The sequence below is a fragment of the Cupressus sempervirens genome, chromosome 9 (genome assembly GCF_028749045.1).
Source record: "Cupressus sempervirens isolate cs-2001-9-10 chromosome 9, ASM2874904v1, whole genome shotgun sequence".
In the NCBI taxonomy this organism is placed as follows: domain Eukaryota; kingdom Viridiplantae; phylum Streptophyta; class Pinopsida; order Cupressales; family Cupressaceae; genus Cupressus; species Cupressus sempervirens.
In genome coordinates, this window is record NC_143126.1 from 538,900,553 (window position 1) to 538,920,851 (window position 20,299).

The window sequence follows — 20,299 nt, forward strand, 5'->3', positions numbered from 1 at the left end:
CTTTGTGTAATAAGGGAATTGATGAGAAACTTGTCCTAAGGATTAGTCTTTTCAAGACCATATGTAAGATGGCTACAAAATGTTGCAAGGTGATCATTGATAGTAGAAGTTTAAGAAATTTGGCATTAGAGGAGTTGGTTACAAAGTTGGAGTTTCAAAGGCTAAAGCATCCTAAACCCTATCATGTTTAATGGATCAAAGATGAGCATAACATATTGGTAAGTGAACAATGTGTTGTGAATTTCAAGACTGGAAATTACTTTGATGAAGTTCTATGTAATGTTATGCCTATGGATTGTTGTTATATATTGTTGGGTAGACCTTGGCAATATGATAGATATGCTATACATGATTGAAGATTGAATCAATATACTCTTTGGGTGAATGGTAGAAAGCAAGTATTGTTGCCTTTGATTAAATGTCCAAAAAAATAAAATTTAAGACAATGAATCATGTGAGGGTCCACAAAAGTAATGCAAGCTTTTGTTAACCAATCTATCAACCACCACATACAGTTTCATTATCATTGACATTTTACTTCGCATTTTTGATACCCACTCTAAGGCAACCCCCTTTCTATTATTTCAACCTTGAAGATTTTGCATTCTCAACTTTATTTCTAATGTAATTGACTTCAAGGAAACTATCTTGCCATTTAGAGATATTAAAAAGCTAAATGAGGATGCAGTTCCTTCTATTTATCCACCATTCTACGAGAATGATGCACTAAAACTTTCAACACTACTTTACTTTTTCTTTTTTATTATCTTTGAATTTGCAACGTCTCAAAAATATTATTCATTTTAACATTTTTTGAATGGAGGCCTTTTACCATTTTATTAAACTATTATCATTGTGACCAAATAGTTTGGATAGGTTTAAACTACATTAAAAGAAGGCTATTTTTTAATCTTAAATTTGCACACATTATTTACTTCTGTGTCAAGTACAAAATGCAAGAATGCATCTCATTTTGGAAACGGATTGGTCAGAAGTAGAATACAAATATATGATGTCTCTAGGAATTACTCATATGTCCCCAAATCCTCAAATGATGAAAATTCCAATCCAAGCAAGAGTACGTCCAATAATTGATTTTGAACAAGCTCCAAAGGCAAAACAGTCCCCTCCAAATGTTGCTCAAATGTTGTTAGAAAGTATAGTCCACCAAGATAACTAAGTCCGATCAATACATTTTTTGTTAACCTTATTAAATCTCAAACATGTGATCAATATAAATAACAACCATAAGAAGATACACGATAACACCATATATGTTAACTAAGGAAACCCTTGATCAGAGGGAAAAGCCCTGTAGGGATGGTACACACAAAATGATGTACTAATATATAAGTTTCTCATAAGAGGATGAACTTTGTTAGGAGCCAATGAAATCCATTTCGTACATATATTAGGAGACTTTGAATCCCCATGAGAAGATTCCAACCCTGTTAGGAGATGTAGAAGGAAAAATGACCTTTGTCCAAACAACTTCAGGGGCAAGGCCGCTAAACTCATTGTTTGACTGGCCTCTGTATTATTCCTTTCACAATAATAGAAATACAATTGATTTCAACATCTTGCTATGTCCTCTTATTGTGTCTCTCGTACACCAAACACTTCTCAGATTCTCAATGTTAGATATTCAAGCATGCATCACAATAATCCCTTTGATCGCTTACTCGCATTATACTTTGCATCAATATAATCTTAATCCACTTGATACTTTCATAATAGGGAAAATAACTTTCCTTTATACCAAGTCCTCAAAGTAGTTCATTAAGTCGGCCTTGAGGCTTTTCCACTTACAATTACAATAGGACCTCATTTAGATAACACACTACATTACATCTTTTCATAATTACATGATACTGTCAGCTCACAGTATTTACAACTTCTCACATGTGCAACCTCGAACTTCGCACACTCGCTAACATCATCATCACAATGTCTTATGTCTCTGTCTAACTTCACTCATTCAGATTCTATCCCTATTAGGAGATATAATCTAGACATCATAAACTGCTTGTTAAGAACTTTGCAAATTGTCTTCTGTAAATCTTAAATAGCTACTACTAGTCTTTGATTTTCTACATGTGTTCTTAACCGCGCCATCAAGACACACTCTAGATCATGTCCTCAACTCTAATCCTCGATTTGTACTGTCTCAATCTCTATCTATTACTTTGTCATTATTCTCAATATGTTGACATCAATGACAAACGTAGTCATGAATGCAACACACAATCATGCTATCAATCTCTCCAATGCTCTAGCAATCCTATAATACTCTCATATAGGAATATCATCAACATTCATGCTAGTAATCTCTCCCTTTGGCATTGATGGCTACATAGATCAAAAACATCTAAGTTCCAAGAATACCAAATATATTGCTCTGATGTTGTTGCTCTCGTCTTTTCAAATCCTCTTCATCAATCAAATCTAAAACTCTCAGGAACAACTCTTCATCAGTATTGTTGCTCCCCCATTCTTCATATACTTTTCTCCCCCATACTCAAGAGTTCATTCTCTCCCATTATGTATTCTTATCCTTCCATGCATTCTCTCACCAATATTCAGGAAATATTTTTCATGCACTCTCTCTCTCGTACATTGACATCAATGACAAAGGCACCATTATGTCAATATGTTGCTCAAATGTTTCAACTAGCTCAAGTGTCCAAAGACATTGTTCAATACTAGCCACCAAAGTCCTTTGTGACTCAACTCAACACATATACTCCCCCATAAGGGAAGCATCAACATTTAGTCTAGATAAACAATAGTGCTCTGTACCATTGAACTAATGCAATCTCTCCATCATCTACTCTAAAGTAGGCAAGGACATAACACAAGCACACCTCGCAACTACTCAACTGTATCCTTACATAAAGGCTTTGTAAAAATATTTGTAATCTGCTCCATTGTACGAACACATTCTAGTATTATCTCTTTCTCTGTAACCTTCTCTATCAAAACATGATAATAAATATGTGCTTTGTCTTAGAATATCACGAGATTCTTAGACATACTAAATGTAATTGTGTTATCACAATGTATGATAAAAGGTTTTGAGAACTCTATCCCAATATCCTTCAACATTTGCTTCATCCACATGATCTGATTGCAATTGTTTTTTGCTACTACATAGTGTGCTTCCGATGTACTCTATGAGATACAATCTTGTTTTTTGCTTAGCCAAGAAACCAACCATGGGTCTATACTTCTTCTGTCCAACAATAGGTGTCTCATCCTTGCTAGCAAACTTGTGACCAGTTATCATACAAGCTTACAACTATCCAAACCAAACCTTTTTCAATAACTCTTTCAAAATACTTAGTTTGAGAAATGAAAATACCTACACTATTCTACACAATCTGCAAACCTAAAAAACGTTTCATCTCACCAATCATGCTCATCTTGAATTCCTTCTTCATTTCATCAGCAAATTTATCACTTGCATCATCATCACCTCCAAAGATTATACCATCCACAAATATCACAATAATCAATAGATCATTCTATATTTCTTTTCAATGCATATTACTATCTGTAGTACATTCAACAAATCCTAATTTTGTCAAATACTTAACCAACCATGTATACCAAGTTCTAGGTGCTTTTTTTAATGCATACAATGCTTTCTTCACCTTACATACCATATCTCCTTTTGTCAGAGGAAATCCTTCAAGCTACTTCATCTTTTCTTCTTTTTCAAATTCTTCATTAAAAATGTTGACTTCACATCCTTCTGATACACATTGAATTTCTTGTTTGTTGCATAAGCCAAGAGCATTCTTACTACTTCAATTCTGGCAACAAGTGCAAATGTCTCATCATAGTCTATACCTTCTTGTTGTGAATATTCCTTCCATACCAATCTAGCTATGTTTCTCACACCTCACCTTGTTCATTCATTTTGTTTATGAAAACTCATTTAGTTCTTCTAGCATTTTCATCCTTAGGTCTAGGAACTAATTCCCATGTCTCATTCTTTACAATCGTATCTAGTTCTTCCTTCATTGTTTGAATCCAATGATCATCTTTGCACACTTCATCAACAATTTTAGGTTATACTTGAGAAATCAAACATAACTTTTCGTGTACTTTATTTCTTGTCATAACTCCTCGTCTTTGCTTCCAATAATCCAATCCACGGGGTGATTCTTTGTCAAATTCTTGTTTGGTATCATTTTCTCAACTCTTACTTTTTCTCTAGGCTCATATTTTTGTTCCTCTATGTTCCATAACTTGGATGTCATTCTACAAATCATTGTTAATTTCATAAAACAACTCAATATTTTCTTGCTTCGTCTTAAAATTAACTTCTTCATTAGAATTATAATCAAGTATTCTTTCTTGAACTCCAAACTTCTCATCCACTTTCACACTGTAGAATCCTCTGGTCTTTGTAGAATCACTCAGATCTATGTGAACATGCTAGGAAAAGCATTTTTCTTTTGTTTATAGCCATAACACATTCCTTACACACAACATTAGTAGGCTTTCCAATTTTAGGCAAATCCCTAACAAGAAATATACTACTTGCTTTCACAATATTATCAAAATTTATATGACAACCTTTTTTGCCACAACTGGTTGTTATCAACTTTAGCCACCAAACATGCCATCTATGTAGGATTCAGCTAAAAAAACATTACCTTTGGATCTTGTGCCAATGCCAATCATCTTACTATTCTTATCCTTGATGATACATGTCTTCTCTGTGTACTATAATTGATATCCCTTGTCAACTAAATGTCATACACTTAGAAGATTGTGTTTCAATCAATTAACAAAATAAACATCATCATTGCTAGTTTTACCATCAAGAGTAATAGAACCTATTCCCTTGATATGACAAGCTGCTTTATTACCAACTCTAACAATTCTTCCTTCACAATTGTTGAACTCAACAAATTTATTCATATCACCAGTCATATGATGTGAACAAGTGAACAACCACTATCCATGATCCAATTAGCTTCTTCTCAACTTGTGACACTAGGGCTTTTTCCTCTCTAACTTCTTTTTAAGGATTTTCTTCTTTTATAGCAACAAAACCTAACTCATCGTCACTTTCACTTTGAACACTTTCATTTGATTCATCATCATCATTTGCATACATTTGAACATTCTCTAGGCTTTCTAGATTTGAATTTATTTATTTTGTACTTCTTTACCCTTTTAGGACGTTTAGAAGCATTATGACCAAATTCATTACAAGTCTAACATTTAAAGATTTTGTTACCATCTGGTTCTCTTCTTACTAGCAAGGCAATTCCTTGTTCAATCTTCTTGTCTTCTTCAAATTTTGATCTACTGCTGCTAGCATAATGGGCATTGTTGTTTGTACTCCTTGATAGGGAAGGCCAAACACTCAATGCACTAAAGGCAATTTCCGCTCTAGGAAAATCTCCAAACTATTTCGAAGTTACTTATGTTGCTTCCAATCTTCCAAGAAGAGTCTCTCCGGAGATCTTTGTACAAGGTATCACTTGCTCTATCATCTACACTATCTGCTTGAATGGTAGTGTCAAAGTTTTCAAGATTTTCCATATGATCTCATCTTCTTTTTCAGTTCCTTCACAGACCGTAATTCTTGCGAAAACAATTGATATTTTGCTAATGTAACTTCTTACAGATTCATCTTCCATCATTTTAGCTTCTTGAAATAGACATATCCAATTTCGTAACCTAACCCTTTTAGCATGCTTATCACCTTCAAAAGTATATTCCAAAGCTTTCCAAAATTCACTGGATAATCCCAAAGATTTTACCTAATTGTACTCATTATCAGGAAGAGCTGACAAAACTGCTTCTCTGGCAAGCATATTACACATGAACAAATCTCTTACAACTTTAATACACTCTTCAAGTTTTATTTCTTCAACTACAGTCTTCCCATTCTTTGTGATCGGCCAATATCCTAGACCAAGCATAGCAATTATGTCTTCATCTTCTCTTTCCAACTTTCATGGTTAACTCCATCTAACTTAAGACATTCTTTTCTCAAATGACTTGCCATTGATCTCCTTAAGTTGTTAAACGTTTCCTTCAAGAACCTAATGCTCCTATACCAATTGTTAGACTAATAAAGTCCAAGATAACTGAGAGGGGAGTGAATCAGTTATCAAAGCAATACAATTTTTATTAATCTTATTAAACCTCAAACATGTGACCAATATCAACAACAACCATAAGAAGATACACATATGTTAACTAGGAAAACTATTGATCAGAGGGAAAACCTTAGTGGGGATGGTACCTACAAAATGATGTACTAATATACTTGTTCCTTTAAGACATTCTTTTCTCAAATGACTTGCCATTGATCTCCTTAAGTTGTTAAACGTTTCCTTCAAGAACCTAATGCTCTGATACCAATTGTTAGACTAATAAAGTCCAAGATAACTGAGAGGGGAGTGAATCAGTTATCAAAGCAATACAATATTTATTAATCTTATTAAACCTCAAACATGTGACCAATATCAACAGCAACCATAAGAAGATACACATATGTTAACTAGGAAAACTATTGATCAGAGGGAAAACCTTAGTGGGGATGGTACCTACAAAATGATGTACTAATATACTTGTTCCTTCTAAGAGGATGGACCCTGTTAGGAGCCACCAAAATACATTCAATACATATCATTCCCTATTAGGAGACTTTGAATATCTGTGAGGAGATTCCAACCCTGTTAAGAGTTGTTTTAGGCAGAAGGACCCTCTGTCCAAACCGCTTTAGGGGCAAGACCACTGAACTCACTATCCAACTGGCCTATGTATTATTCCTTTCAAAATAATAGAAATGCAACTGATTTCAGCGACTCAACCTCTTGCGCTATCATCTTATTGTGCCTCTCCCACACCAAACACTTCTTAGATCTTAATGCCAGATCTGCAAACTCACATCACAATAATCCCTTTAATCGCTTATTCACATTATACTTTTCATCCACATACACTTAATCCACTTGATACTTTCATCACAAGGATAATAACTTTCCTTTATACCAAGTCCTCAAAATAATTCATTGACTCAGCCTTGAGGCTTTCCCAGTTACAATTACAATACGATCTCATTTAGATAACACACTACATTACATATTTTCATAATTACATACTACTATTAGCTCACAGCGTTTACAAATTCTTACACGTGCAACCTCAAACATCATGCACATACTAACGTCATCATCACGATGTCCTCTATCTCTATCTAACTTCGCTCATCGGGATTTTATCCCTGTCAGGGAATATAATCCGAACATCATAAATTGCTTCTTAGGAACTATGTCTGCAAACTATCTTCTATAAATCTTAAATAACTACTACCGGTCTTTGACTTTTTTCGCACGCTCTTAGCCACGTCATCAAGACACACTCTAGAACATGTCCTCAACTACACTTGACCTCATGTTTAATCCTCAATCTCTGTTTGTTACTCTATCAATCTTTGCAGTATGTTAACAACAATGACAAACATAGTCATGAATGCAACACACAGTCATCCTATCAATCTCTCCAATGCTCCAACAATGCTAGGATACTCCCCCATAGGAATATCATCAACATTCATGCTAACAAATGTCTCTACGTAAATGCTTAAGTGTGAAAGATGTTGATAAGATATATCAAGCACCAAAGAAGATTTATGTATAGTGGTTATGGATGTATGGTAATACCTAGACGAATGAGCATCTAGTACTGCCACGATAAAAGTAGGTATCGGCAAAGAGAGAATAGGATACTCTAAATATGCACCCATAACATCAAAATAAGATGGATCAACTCCAAAGGAGTTATTGCATTAGAGGATATGAATTAGGTCCTCAATGGTGTGTAATAGGTTGGCAATGTAGGGCTCTACAAACCATGACGCAATGTTTAGTACAAATGGATCCTAATAAACTAAATCTATAAGAGCTAAGCTATCCTACTGCAAAGAATCATTAGTAGCTTTCAATAAAGTAACTCTTAACTCAAAAGAAGCAACAATGTAGATAGGTTATCACTAAACTGATCATCTCAAAAGGATGTGTGCATAGAAGATGAGGTAAAAAAAATATCAGTATCGTCCACATGAGGTTGAAAAGAATTAGCAAGAGATGTAATTAATAACAACCATCCCCTCTCAAAATGGAACTTTATTTCAGTCCGCAATTATAGAAGTAGATATTAAGAAACATGTCCCAAAACACTGGATATCTCATTCTGTCTTTTAGCTCTAATTATCAATACCTATAAAGATGTTTAAGCTTCTTCTTCCTACTCCATGTATACTCCCATTCCATGTAAAATTTTGCAGAGGGAGTTGCACAGACAATAAGGATCTTGCTAGAAATTAAAAGCAAAACTTGCAGATATGAAACTAAGGAAAATAAGGCTAGCTGAGAATGAATGAAATTCTACAAACAATTACAGGATTGTATAGTTTATACAAGATTAACCACTGCATAAGCTCAAATTACGGTGAAAATGATAAAAGAAAGTAACATTAGTTAGCCTTACGCATGAAAAGGTAAGTCATCTGTCATTTACTGAGAATCGGAAAAGATCATCAATAATTCATGGATCAGACTGAAGTTTCAGGATTGGAATTACCACTAACACTCTAATTAAAATAATGATTCTTTCATTAAATCTTGATAGGTAATGAGAAATTTCCTGAGTGGATAAATCTCAGGATGGTTCCACGCAAGCCCAACAAAGCCACAAAATACTTAGCTATTCCATTTGAAGGACATATTGGATTGGATGTCACTGCAACAATAAAAGCTTGGGTGCCAATGTACCAAAAGCCTTTAGCTGGTAAGGTTGATCCAGGTAGTCAACAAGACACCTCTCGTGATACATACCTATTACATTGTCTGTTGGTTCCCTGTCAAATCCACATGACACTGATGAGCTGGAAGGGAGAACTTATAAATAATTTTCAAAAAAAGAAAAAGCCTTGTCAGTTGCATGTCACTGTTACAGCCTAAGATAGTAAGAACCATGATAGAGGCTATTTTGCTGGTATGTACTGCTGATGCTCGCTATGCTGATAGTGTTTATTGCACAACCTTTTGCCCTCCCCATTTTAGTCCTCTCAACTGGTTCACCAAGAGCTCATTAGCCAATAGGATTCTTGTGGACTTGCTAGTCCACAATCAAACAGTAAAGCTGTCTCACGCTTGAAAACAGGTGTAACTCACCATTTAACCATCTACAAGCCACTGGGAAAAGAGTCCATGCAGTGCAACTCGTCTTGTTAAAAGTAAACTTTGCCAAAAATAAAAACTTGGGGGAAATCATTAGTGCAAGTTGTCTGCTACTTGCAAAAGCACTCAGAATAGTATTCAAAATCATATATCAAATCTTTCAGCCATAGAAATCAAATCTTATAAAAAAAATATAAACACTAAAAAATCTAAATTAGTAGCTGGAATGCATTAGATTTATTGCTTTGTGCAAAAGTATGTAACTAATATAAAATGTCACTTGTATTTAGAGGAATATAGAATACGTCACTTGCAGTGATAGAGATATATATTAAATGCCAACTAATAGTTCAGAATTTCAATATTATGTCACATGTTATATAATATATACCAGCAGCCAGCCGCCCTCCAAAATGCCAAAATCAGAATATACATATCAGCTGCCGTTCAAAATTCAAAATGCCAAAAGCAGAAAAAAGAGTAAAGAAAGTAGAATGACCTCTGTATTGGGTGAAATGCAGCTTTTAGGTGTGTTTTAAGGCTTTTGGTCCTTAGATGGGAGAAAAAGTTAGAAAATGTCTTTTTTTTATTACTTTTGGGTACTGAACAACTTTGGATATCTGCAGCTGTAGGTACACCCTTAATTGCACCTAGGCGTAACCCACAGGTGACCCCATACTCAGATGCACCTGGTATGAGTGTGGGACGTATTCTGAGCATACCTGAGAATTATGCTTGTAGTTCTCATAAAGCAAGCAAGATATTGTAAACTACTTACTGCATGTAAACTAGCCTATCTACAAACAAGAAATTATTGCATTTTGCTCATGTAAAGTATAATTATACACTTATGAGTAAAAGATCCGTGTCTGTATACCAAGTAACTTGTAATATGTTAGTGTGATCAACATCATGATAAATAGGCATTTAAACCCCCTCTCGATTCAAGAGATTATAAGCAATTCCACTGGGCTGTTTCCATTTAGAACTCATATTGCTTTATCCCTTGACAAAAGTACCCCAATCCAAAACAGTTTATTTGTACAAATAAACAATGTACTTATACAATACCATATCCAGTTTGAGTATTGTACTTGAAAGTAAATACTCATTTTGAACATCAATGTTAATAATTGCATTCCCAAATAACCTGCTTCAATATTCTTCTATGGACTGTTCACTATAGATATCGATGTTGAGGAGTGCATTGCAAACATGGTCATAAATGATTAGTAAAAAGAACATCCAACTAATCGAAGAGACCAATATGAATTGGTGAGGATGATAGTTTGTGACATCATCTACCAAGCTTCAAACATAGAATATGAGATTGGATCACGTTTGATTCGTGGTAATTTTGGGAGAATAAATCCCTTTTTTGTGACAGCTTATAGCTAAAATAAACTTGAAAATTAGATATCATGATGCAAGGCATCCAAGGGGAGGATGAGAAACTTCAGTTTTGAAAATTCAAACTTTCTTCTTGTAGGTGTTAGATTGTGTGTATTTACGTCTTTTGATCGGTTCATTAAAGACTCTGAAAATGGCTTGAAGGTGGGTTAATTTTTTTAGTTTTTACCTCTAATGTTTATGATGTGTGGCTCTTTCAGATTGGCTGTAGCTTTGGTGGGAGGTTAATTGTGTGTGGCTGCATGAGACAGCAAAGAAGATAATAAGGTCTGCAGAAACCAGATTCAACCCGTGCCAAATGTGGAGGGAACCTTATGAAGGGATTGCATGTTACAGATGTTTAGTGAGGGCATCGACAGAGAGGACCAACAGGAGATAATGTGGGTTGCATGAGTAAAGGGCGAATAAGTCAATGTGTGTTTTAAGTAAAAGAGATTGAAGTGAAAGTGTTGGTGAATGTTACTAAAGTGTGCCGAGTGCACCGAGAATAGTGGAGAGAGAAGATCAGGTTTGATTAAAATGAAATCATTAGTGCAAGTTGGCTGCTACTTGCAAAACCACTCACAATAGTATTCAAAATCATATATCAAATCTTCCAGCCATAAAAATCAAATCTTATAAAATATAAAATAAACACTAAAATATTTAAATTAGTAGCTGGAATGCATTAGATTTATTGCTTTGTGCAAAAGTATGTAACTAATATAAAATGTCACTTGTATTTAGAGGAATATAGAGTATGTCACTTGCAGTGATAAAGATATATATTAAATGCCAATTTATAGTTCAGAATTTCAATATTATGTCACATGTCATATAATATATACCAGCAGCCAGCCGCCCTCCAAAATGCCAAAATGAGAATATACATATCAGCTGACCTTCAAAATTCAAAATGCCAAAAAGAGAAAAGAGATTAAAGAAAGTAGAATGATCTCTGTATTGGGTGAAATGCAGCTTTTAGGCGTGTTTTAAGGCTTTTGGTCCTTGGATGGGAGAAAAAGTTAGAAAATGTCCTTTTTTTGTTACTTTTTGGTATTGAGCAACTTTGGGTATCTGTAGCCATAGGTTCACCCTTGTTTGCACCTAGGCATAACCCATGGGTGACCCCATACTCAGATGCACCTGGTATGGGTGTGGGAGGTATTCTGAGCATACCCGAGAATTATGCTTGTACTTCTCATAAAGCAAGCAAGATATTGTAAACTACTTACTGCATGTAAACTAGCGTATTTACAAACAAGAAATTATTGCATTTTGCTCATGTAAAGTATAATTATACACTTACGAGTAAAAGATCCGTGTCTTTATACCAAGTAACTTATAATATTGATAAGTAGGAGATAATTTCTACAGCATGTCAAACTGTGATATGGCTATCACGATTTTGATTGTGTGGAGTCAAACTCATTGACCCATGTTTCATGAGTAGTGATTCAACATGAATCCATCTCTCATGAGAAGAAATGGAACACTTAGCACTCATTGGATCTAGGTGATGCTCACAAGGGTGAAGCACCGGGAGACTTCCCGAGAGGTCATCCATCCCAATACTACTCCAGCCTGAGCGTGCTTAACTATGGAGTTTCCTCCATGGTTAAACCCAAAGCTTGCAACCCCATTTGCAAAACCTTCACCAAGTGGTGTGCCTTATGAACCATTCATTAGAAAGCCCCTTAAGCTCATCAATTGATAAGTAGGAGATAATTTCCACAGCAAGTCAAATTGTGATATTGCTATCAGGATTTTAACTGTATGATTTTTGAGTCAAACTCATTGACCCATGTTTCATGAGTAGTCATTCAACATGAATCCATCTCTCATGAGAATAAATGGAACACTTAGCACTGATGGGATCTAGGTGATACTCACAGGGGTGAAGCACCAAGACTTCCTGGGAGGTCACCCATCCCAGTACTACTCCAGCCTGAGCGCACTTAACTATGGAGTTTCCTCCACAGTTAAACCCAAAGCTTGCAACCCCATTTGCAAAACCTTCACCAAGTGTTGTGCCTTATGAACCATTCATTAGAAAGCCCCTTAAGCTCATCAATTGATAAGTAGGAGATAATTTCCATAGCAAGTCAAATTGTGATATTGCTATCAATATTTTAACTGTGTGATTTTTGAGTCAAACTCATTGACCCATGTTTCATGAGTAGTGATCCAACAAGAATCATAAGGCACAACACTTGGTGAAGGTTTTGCAAATGGGGTTGCAAGCTTTGGGTTTAACCATGGAGGAAACTTCGTAGTTAAGCATGCTCAGGCTGGAGTAGTACTCGGATGGGTGACCTCTCGGGAAGTCCAGGTGCTTCACCCCTGTGAGCATCACCTAGATCCAATGAGTGCTAAGTGTTCCATTTATTCTCATAAGAGATGGCTTAATGTGGAATCACTACTCATGAAACATGGGTCAATGAGTTTGACTCAAAAATCAAACAATTAAAATCCTGATAGCAATATCACAATTTGACTTGCTGTGGAAATTATCTCCTTCTTATCAATTGATAAGCTTAAGCGGCTTTCTAATGAATGGTTCATAAGGCACAATACTTGGTGAAGGTTTTGCAAATGGGGTTGCAAGCTTTGGGTTTAACCATGGAGGAAACTCCGTAGTTAAGCGCACTCCGATTGGTGTAGTACTAAGATGGGTGACACCCGAGAAGTCCCGGTGCTTCACACCTGTGAGCATCACCTAGATCCAGTGAGTGCTAAGTGTTCCATTTATTTTCATGAGAGATGGATTCATGTTGAATCACTACTCATGAAACATGGGTCAATGAGTTTGACTCAAAAATCACATAGTTAAAATCTTGATCGCAATATCACAATTTGACTTGCTGTGAAAATTATCTCTTACTTATCAATTGATGAGCTTAAGGGGATTTCTAATGAATGGTTCATAAGGCACAACACTTGGTGAAAGTTTTACAAATGGGGTTGCAAGCTTTGGGTTTAACCATGGAGGAAACTCCGTAATTAAGTGCGCTTAGGCTGGAGTAGTATTGGGATGGGTGACCTCCCAAGAAGTCCCGGTGCTTCACCCCTGTGAGCATCACCTAGATCCAATGAGTCCTAAGTGTTTCATTTATTCTCATGAGAGATGGATTCATGTTGAATCACTACTCATGAAACATGGGTCAATGAGTTTGACTCAAAAATCACATAGTTAAAATCTTGATAGCAATATCACAACTTATAATATGTTAGTGTGATCAACATCATGATAAATAGGGATTTAAACCGATTCAAGAGATTATAATCAATTCCACTGAGCTGTTTCCATTTAGAACTCATATTGCTTTATCCCTTGACAAAATTACCCCAATCTAAAACAATTTATTTGTACAAATAAACAATGTACTTATACAGTACCATATCCAGTTTGAGTATTGTACTTAAAAGTAAATACTCATTTTAAACATCAATGTTAATAATTGCATTCCCAATAACTTGCGTCAATACACTTCTATGGACTGTTCATTGTAGATATCGATGTTGAGGAGTGCATTGCGAACATGGTCATTCATGATTAGTAAAAGGAACATCCAACTAATCTAAGAGAACAATTTGAATTGGTGAGGATGATAGTTTGTGACATCATCTACCAAGCTTCAAATATAGAATATGAGATTGGATCACGTTTGGTTCATGGTAATTTTGGGAGAATAAATCCCTTTTTTGTGACAGCTTAGCTAAAATAAACTTGAAAATTAGATATCATGATGCAAGGCATCCAAGGGGAGGATAAGAAACTTCAGTTTTCAAAATTCAAACTTTCTTCTTGTAGGTGTTAGATTGTGCATACTTATGTCTTTTGATCGGTTCATTAAAGACTCTGAAAATGGCTTGAAGGTGGGCTATTTTTTTAGTTTGTACCTTTAATGTTTATGTTGTGTCACTCTTTCAGATTGGCAGTAGCTTTGGTGGGAGGTTAATTGTGTGTGGCTGCATGAGACAGAAAAGAAGATAATAAGGTCTGCAGAAACCAGATTCAACCCATGCCAAATGTGGAGGGAACCTTATGAAGGGGCTGCATGTTACAGATGTTTAGTGAGGGCATCGACAGAGAGGACTGAGAGGAGATAATGGGGGTGGCATGAGTAAAGGGAAAATAAGTCAATGTGTGTTTTAAGCAAAAGAGATTGAAGTGAAAGTGTTGGTGAATGTTACTAAAGTGTGCTGAGTGCGCAGAGAATCGTGGAGAGAGAAGATCAGTTTTGATTCAAAAGAAACCTTTATTGGTCAAGCAATGCAAAATTATTGAATGAAGCTGCTAGTTTGCACTGCAAGTTGAATTTAATCCAAGTAGAGAGTCTTGTAACTGCTTAATTTGCCTAAAAGAGCAGTGAGTAATGTTTTGGAAACAATTGAATTTATTTATCATATTTGGAGACACACAATTACCGTTATTGACCTTCTATCAGTGGAATTTAAGAACAGTGAGTCTCTATTCTGATTAAGTGTTTTTGAGTTTCCAAGTTGAATATTATAGGCAAGAATATGTTTTTATTTGCATAATATGAGTTTTTTCAAATAATTGTAATCTGCTTAAAGACAGAGATGTTATCTATGTAATCGTGTTGAATCTTTTAAAAAAACTGCCAATTCAAGATTGAACCTGGTAAATCTTTGAGGAACATTGAGTGGTTTCAACACTAAATGTAAAGAATCGTTTAGAATATAACTTAGTTTACCTTTAATACATGATAATTACCGAAATGTCCTGTTCAAATTCAGGGTAGAACCAAATAAAGTTCACAATCAGAGGGAAAAAAATGGATTGCAGGAAACCGTAGATTTAGCGGATCTAAGCAAATTCCTCAGTACATCAATAAAACACAAGTTAAAAACGCTACCTGATGCATTGCAAATCACCGTTGAATACCAAATTATCTCTAGTTTGTAGGTAAAAGTTCAGGTACTTCAACATCCGCCATCCTGCCCTTGTATTTTTCATATAACATTTCAACATCAGGACTGCCGGATAGATACTTTTCAATGAAATCCGCCTCAGTTATTAGCAGACATGAAAGCAGACCAAAGGAAAGGTCATTGCGAGCTCGCAATGAATTTACATACTGAACCACCTTATACCGTGGCTTCATTCTTTTCTCTACGCTTAAGTTTAAGAGAATGGGATATTTAACCACAACACTTGGTTTAAAACCTAGAGTGCGGTTCAAGAACTCCATGTTCTTCTCTATCTTAGCTTCAGAGGCACAAAGGAATCGAGGATCCTTTTCAAGAATTTGTTTGATCTCATACCCTCGGAGGCCTCCGTTTTCTAAAATCTTCAATTTATTCTTCACTAGTTCAACTTCATAAGACGCAATCCCATCAGAGATGCGATTTTCGGAGCAAGACTTTCCTCCAATCTACCAGTAAGAATTCTGGGATGGTGGGAGACGATATAGCTCACATCTTTTTCAGCTATCCCTAATGTCTTCAAGTATTCAATTTTAGGCTTCATATTGTCATCAACAGAACGAACGAGAATACTTGGGTTTCTGAAAATTATTCTTTTTACCTGCCCTACAGTGAATCCATGGTCTCTGAACATCTGAAGTGCCTGATGGGCTCTGACTGTCGATTTTCTTCTGAAAAGGCTGGGGTCTTTGCTGATCAGTACTGTGATTTCAGAGGAGGAAAAACAGCATTCCTGGAGCAAGAAGCGTTTCATGGCATTATGGCGCTGCTCTCTCTCTTCTTGTATTTGTGGGTTTAAATGTGGCTGCTTTGTGGGTATGACTTCACATGATATACGCCATGGGAATTTTGACGAGATGAGGACCGTTCGTGGATTTCTAACAAAGGCAAAATGAAAATCAGGCGTTCTATAAGGCTCCATGAAAATGGAAATGGAAGGAACATGAAATACCAGCAATGTAGGTCGAGCAAAAATGGAAACCCTAGCGTCGTAACCCGAGCAACAGCGGAATAAGCAATCCATTCAAGATAAACTGGATTTGCATACGTAGGGAACGGCCATACAAAGAACAAAGAGAACAACAGAACAAGGGGCACCATTAATTGTGGCAGCGTATTTTCGTTGGTCTATATTGAGTGCTTCTCTAAGTGGTCTTTTGGGAAAATCTAGTTTTCAAATTAATATTTTCCCCTTTTTAAAGATTTTATGTTTAAAGGGATGACTTTTGAAAAGGTCAAAAATTTCCTCTTTAATGTTTACTTGCATACTTACTTCATAACTTGTGTGGTGTTAAAAGTGAATCTTGAATAAATGAATGAAATAAAGCGAAAGTAGTTTATAGGATCATCTAGAAAAGTACACACTCTAAAAATAGGATGTAAGAACTTTAAACCTTTTAAAACTACTTCATTAAGTTTGCTCTTCTACAAAGAATGATGATCACTAAGTTTGATGTGTTCTTTAGTTGTGTTTCCTAGAAAATAGTACCTAGTTTGCCTACTTCTCGAATATTCCCAAAGCTAGAGAAAATATCATTGTATCTTGGGAATTATAAGATAAAATGTTACTTTGTCTCCACCACGCCTTTGATACAAAATAAACATATTTGTCTCCTCTCACTCTTCATTCGGTACCATCCATTTACTTGTTTCACACCTCAAAAGATGAGAACTAGTCCTAAATTGTGTTATGAGTATTTCATCTCTCCTTTAATTTTTACTCCTATGTAGGTTTCCTCCTTGGTCTCTCGTTGGGTTAAATTCTTTGACATAATAGTCTTTTTTGCACCCATTTTATTTTGACCATATGAGCCTCCTAAATTTTTCCTTCGCAAACTATTCCATCATTGTTATTCAAAAATGCATGCATGTAACTTTCTATCTTTTCCATCCATTAGACATCTTGCTTCATTCATGTGTGCTTTCTTTTGTCGAGTCTTTCCTCAATGACCAATTTAGGCGAATAATGATTTCTTCCTTTTTCCTTAAATAACATAATAATTGAACCATTATTGAAGCCTCTAGATGGAATATGTCTTAGGAAACTGTTATTTTAATTTTGATATTGTTGATGATTAAATGCTTTTGGATTCTTTCTACTTGTCTCCATTTCTAATTCGACATGTTGCTGCCCCAAATCTCAAATCTATAAAGGATCATTGAGGTAACCAACAAATTGAAGAGCATCTTTTTTGTTTTCCAATAATTTTGCATTCCTGCATCTATTTTGTAAAAATTATAGTGCTTTCCAGCCTCCCTAAATTCTTTTTTGTCTACAAATCTCCCAACTAAGTTTTTTGTGGAAGTTGATCCCAAGATAGTATTTTTCGTCCACAATCTCTAATGTACTTCCATTGAAAAGGAAAGTATTTTGCTACGTGTTCTTTTCAAAGAGAAAATCATCACTTTGGTTTTGTTAGTGATGCAGGAGCACCTAAGGAACAAGTCTCATTAGAAGGTTAGGAGCCATGATAAGAGTGACTATGATAAATTTGGTTAATTTCCAAAGACTTCACATAAATTGAATCATTATGTAAGGCTATATAAGCCACTTATCAAAAATTGTAAGAGTTGTCCAAGTTACATAGCATGGTCCTAGTTGGTCATACAGTCAAATATTGCATAAATGGTTGTCATTCTTGGTATATGGGAATGTAGTGTGTAACGACTCTTGGAAGAAGCATGATTTCAATCAGCTAGGGAAGCTGAAAGGTCTGTAACGGTCCAAGAATGTTATAAAATCCTTGTAATGGTCGAGTTGAGAGAGGAGGCAGAACATAGGGTTAAAACATAGAGTTTCATTTGAAGCCCCTTTGGTTTCCCTATTGCAGTAGGGTTCAATCAAGATAAATGGAGATGTGAGGACTCCATTGAAGTTAAGATTGATCAAAGATGTGACAAACATAGTCTAATAGGAATGGTAAGTTTACTTGTAGTATAGTTTCTGAAAAAGAATCTTTGTTCACGTTGCAAACTATTTTTCCTAGAAATTTTTTGAACATTTCATCATATGCAAATGATTTTTTTCATGCCTGAAATCTATTGCAGTCATGGAACAATGGAATAGGTTTAGTGTAAATCATATTTTATGTATATCCATGGGTGATATTGGCAGATCAAATAGGCTTTAACAAAACTATTGAAGCCCTCTACAACAAAGTATATTGAACCTTGGAGTATGCAAGGAAACTTGGTTACACTATTTTGCAAAAAGCATGTGTATCCATTTTGAAATAGTCGTAACATTGGACATGTAGTTCCACCATTTCACAAACTACTTCTTTTCCACTTTTGAAATAGCAATGGATTCATTATTTTGTAACATGCTTATGTTTACCCTTGTAGAATGGCAAAATCTATAAATTTGAAATGAGTATATTGGACCTTGGAGTATATAGTGAAACTTGGTTGCATAATTTTGAAAAGATCTTGTATGTCCACTTGCTGAATAGTAGCAACATTGAACATGTAGTTTCACCTCTTTGCAAATCTCTTCTTTTTCACTTTGGGAAATAGCGATGGCTTCACCCTTTGGCAACATGCTAATTTTTGCCCTTGCGGAATGGAAAAATCTACAAGTCTAAATGAATAGTTGAAATCTATCAATGGAGTGGTTCATTATCTATGTGGAATTTGAATGAAGATGAGATTGTGATACCTCTATTTTAGTTGTTACATGTTAAAAGGATGATTGGATCAGCTAGATCCTATCAGACCATTTGAATTCCTTGGGTCCTTAATATCAAACTAGTATTAGAGCTCACCAAAAGATCTGGGTTGAGAAAGACAATTAGTATGCAATTTCTTTTAATGGTTTGTTATTGCAGTTGCATATCCACCAACTGCAAAGAAGATGGTTTCAGGTTGTGTTTGGGAGAAAACACGAGAAGATCTCTCATGGTCATTCTCCAATAGAGATTAAGTTGGGTAGAAGGTGCAAGATGAGAAGAGGAAGTATCTTTCAGGATCTATTATTGGGTGAGACAGATGGTCAAGGTCCAAGGAGTGTTGCAGTGGATACCAAGAGACTAGGATGGTAGGTAGGGAAGGATTCATAGGTGAGACACATGGATGTTTTGTTTTGGTAAGTTGAAACAAGCTAAAATGTTTTTGGTAAGGTACCATGGAGTGACAACAATTTGAGTGCTCCATTGACAAGAATAACTGAGAGGATGGTAATGTAGGAGCATCCTAGGTTGCCTTGTAATCCTGCTCATTTATTCATTTCAAATAGTTATCACCAAGTTTGCAATATTAACTAGTAGTGTTAACCGAGTACACACAATATAATCTGAGTACAAATAGTATTAACCAAGTACCCCTAGTGTTAACCAAGTACCCGCAGTGTTAACCAAGTTCCAACAATGTTAATGTTAACCAACAGTGTTAGTGTTAACCAAGTTTCTTTTTTAACCAGGTTGTCTAGTATTGACAAAGTGTTCCTTCATGTGCCGAGTGAACCTGATATTTGTTGATGCTCTGGTCCTTTGATCGAGTTTTTTTGTGATTGGTTCTTAGTTTGAGCCGACTTATGTATTTAATTTGGATCATGAATTTAATCATAAAATCTTATCTTGGGATGAGTGCAGATTGTTTTGAGGTCAGCCTTTCTATTATGTAATGTTCTAGAATCTTCTGTAGGCCATTTTGGCAAGTATAAGTAGAGGTATTTGGTTTACTTTAGAGAGGCAACTTAGAGAGTTAAGAGTAGACGTTTCTGGAATTGCGAATGTGAAGTTGCATAG

The 20,299-nt window shown here is 35.5% G+C and overlaps 1 protein-coding gene across 2 annotated transcripts; it reads right to left on the minus strand.

Annotated features, from left to right (window-relative positions):
* Nucleotides 1-8,624: 8,624 nt before the first annotated feature.
* On the minus strand, nt 8,625-16,715 carry LOC149539739 (uncharacterized). 2 transcript variants are annotated; one of them, XM_089800933.1, is made up of 2 exons: nt 15,485-16,715; nt 8,625-8,890 (listed from the first exon to the last, which is right to left on the minus strand). In XM_089800933.1, the coding sequence occupies exon 1, from the start codon at nt 16,576-16,578 to the stop codon at nt 15,937-15,939; it is 642 nt and encodes a 213-aa protein (XP_089657059.1). In that variant the 5' UTR covers nt 16,579-16,715; the 3' UTR covers nt 8,625-8,890; nt 15,485-15,936. The 2 variants fall into 2 exon arrangements, with proteins under 2 accessions (XP_089657059.1, XP_089657058.1); XM_089800932.1 differs by having other exon boundaries at nt 8,625-9,227.
* Between the last annotated feature and the right edge of the window lie 3,584 nt (nt 16,716-20,299).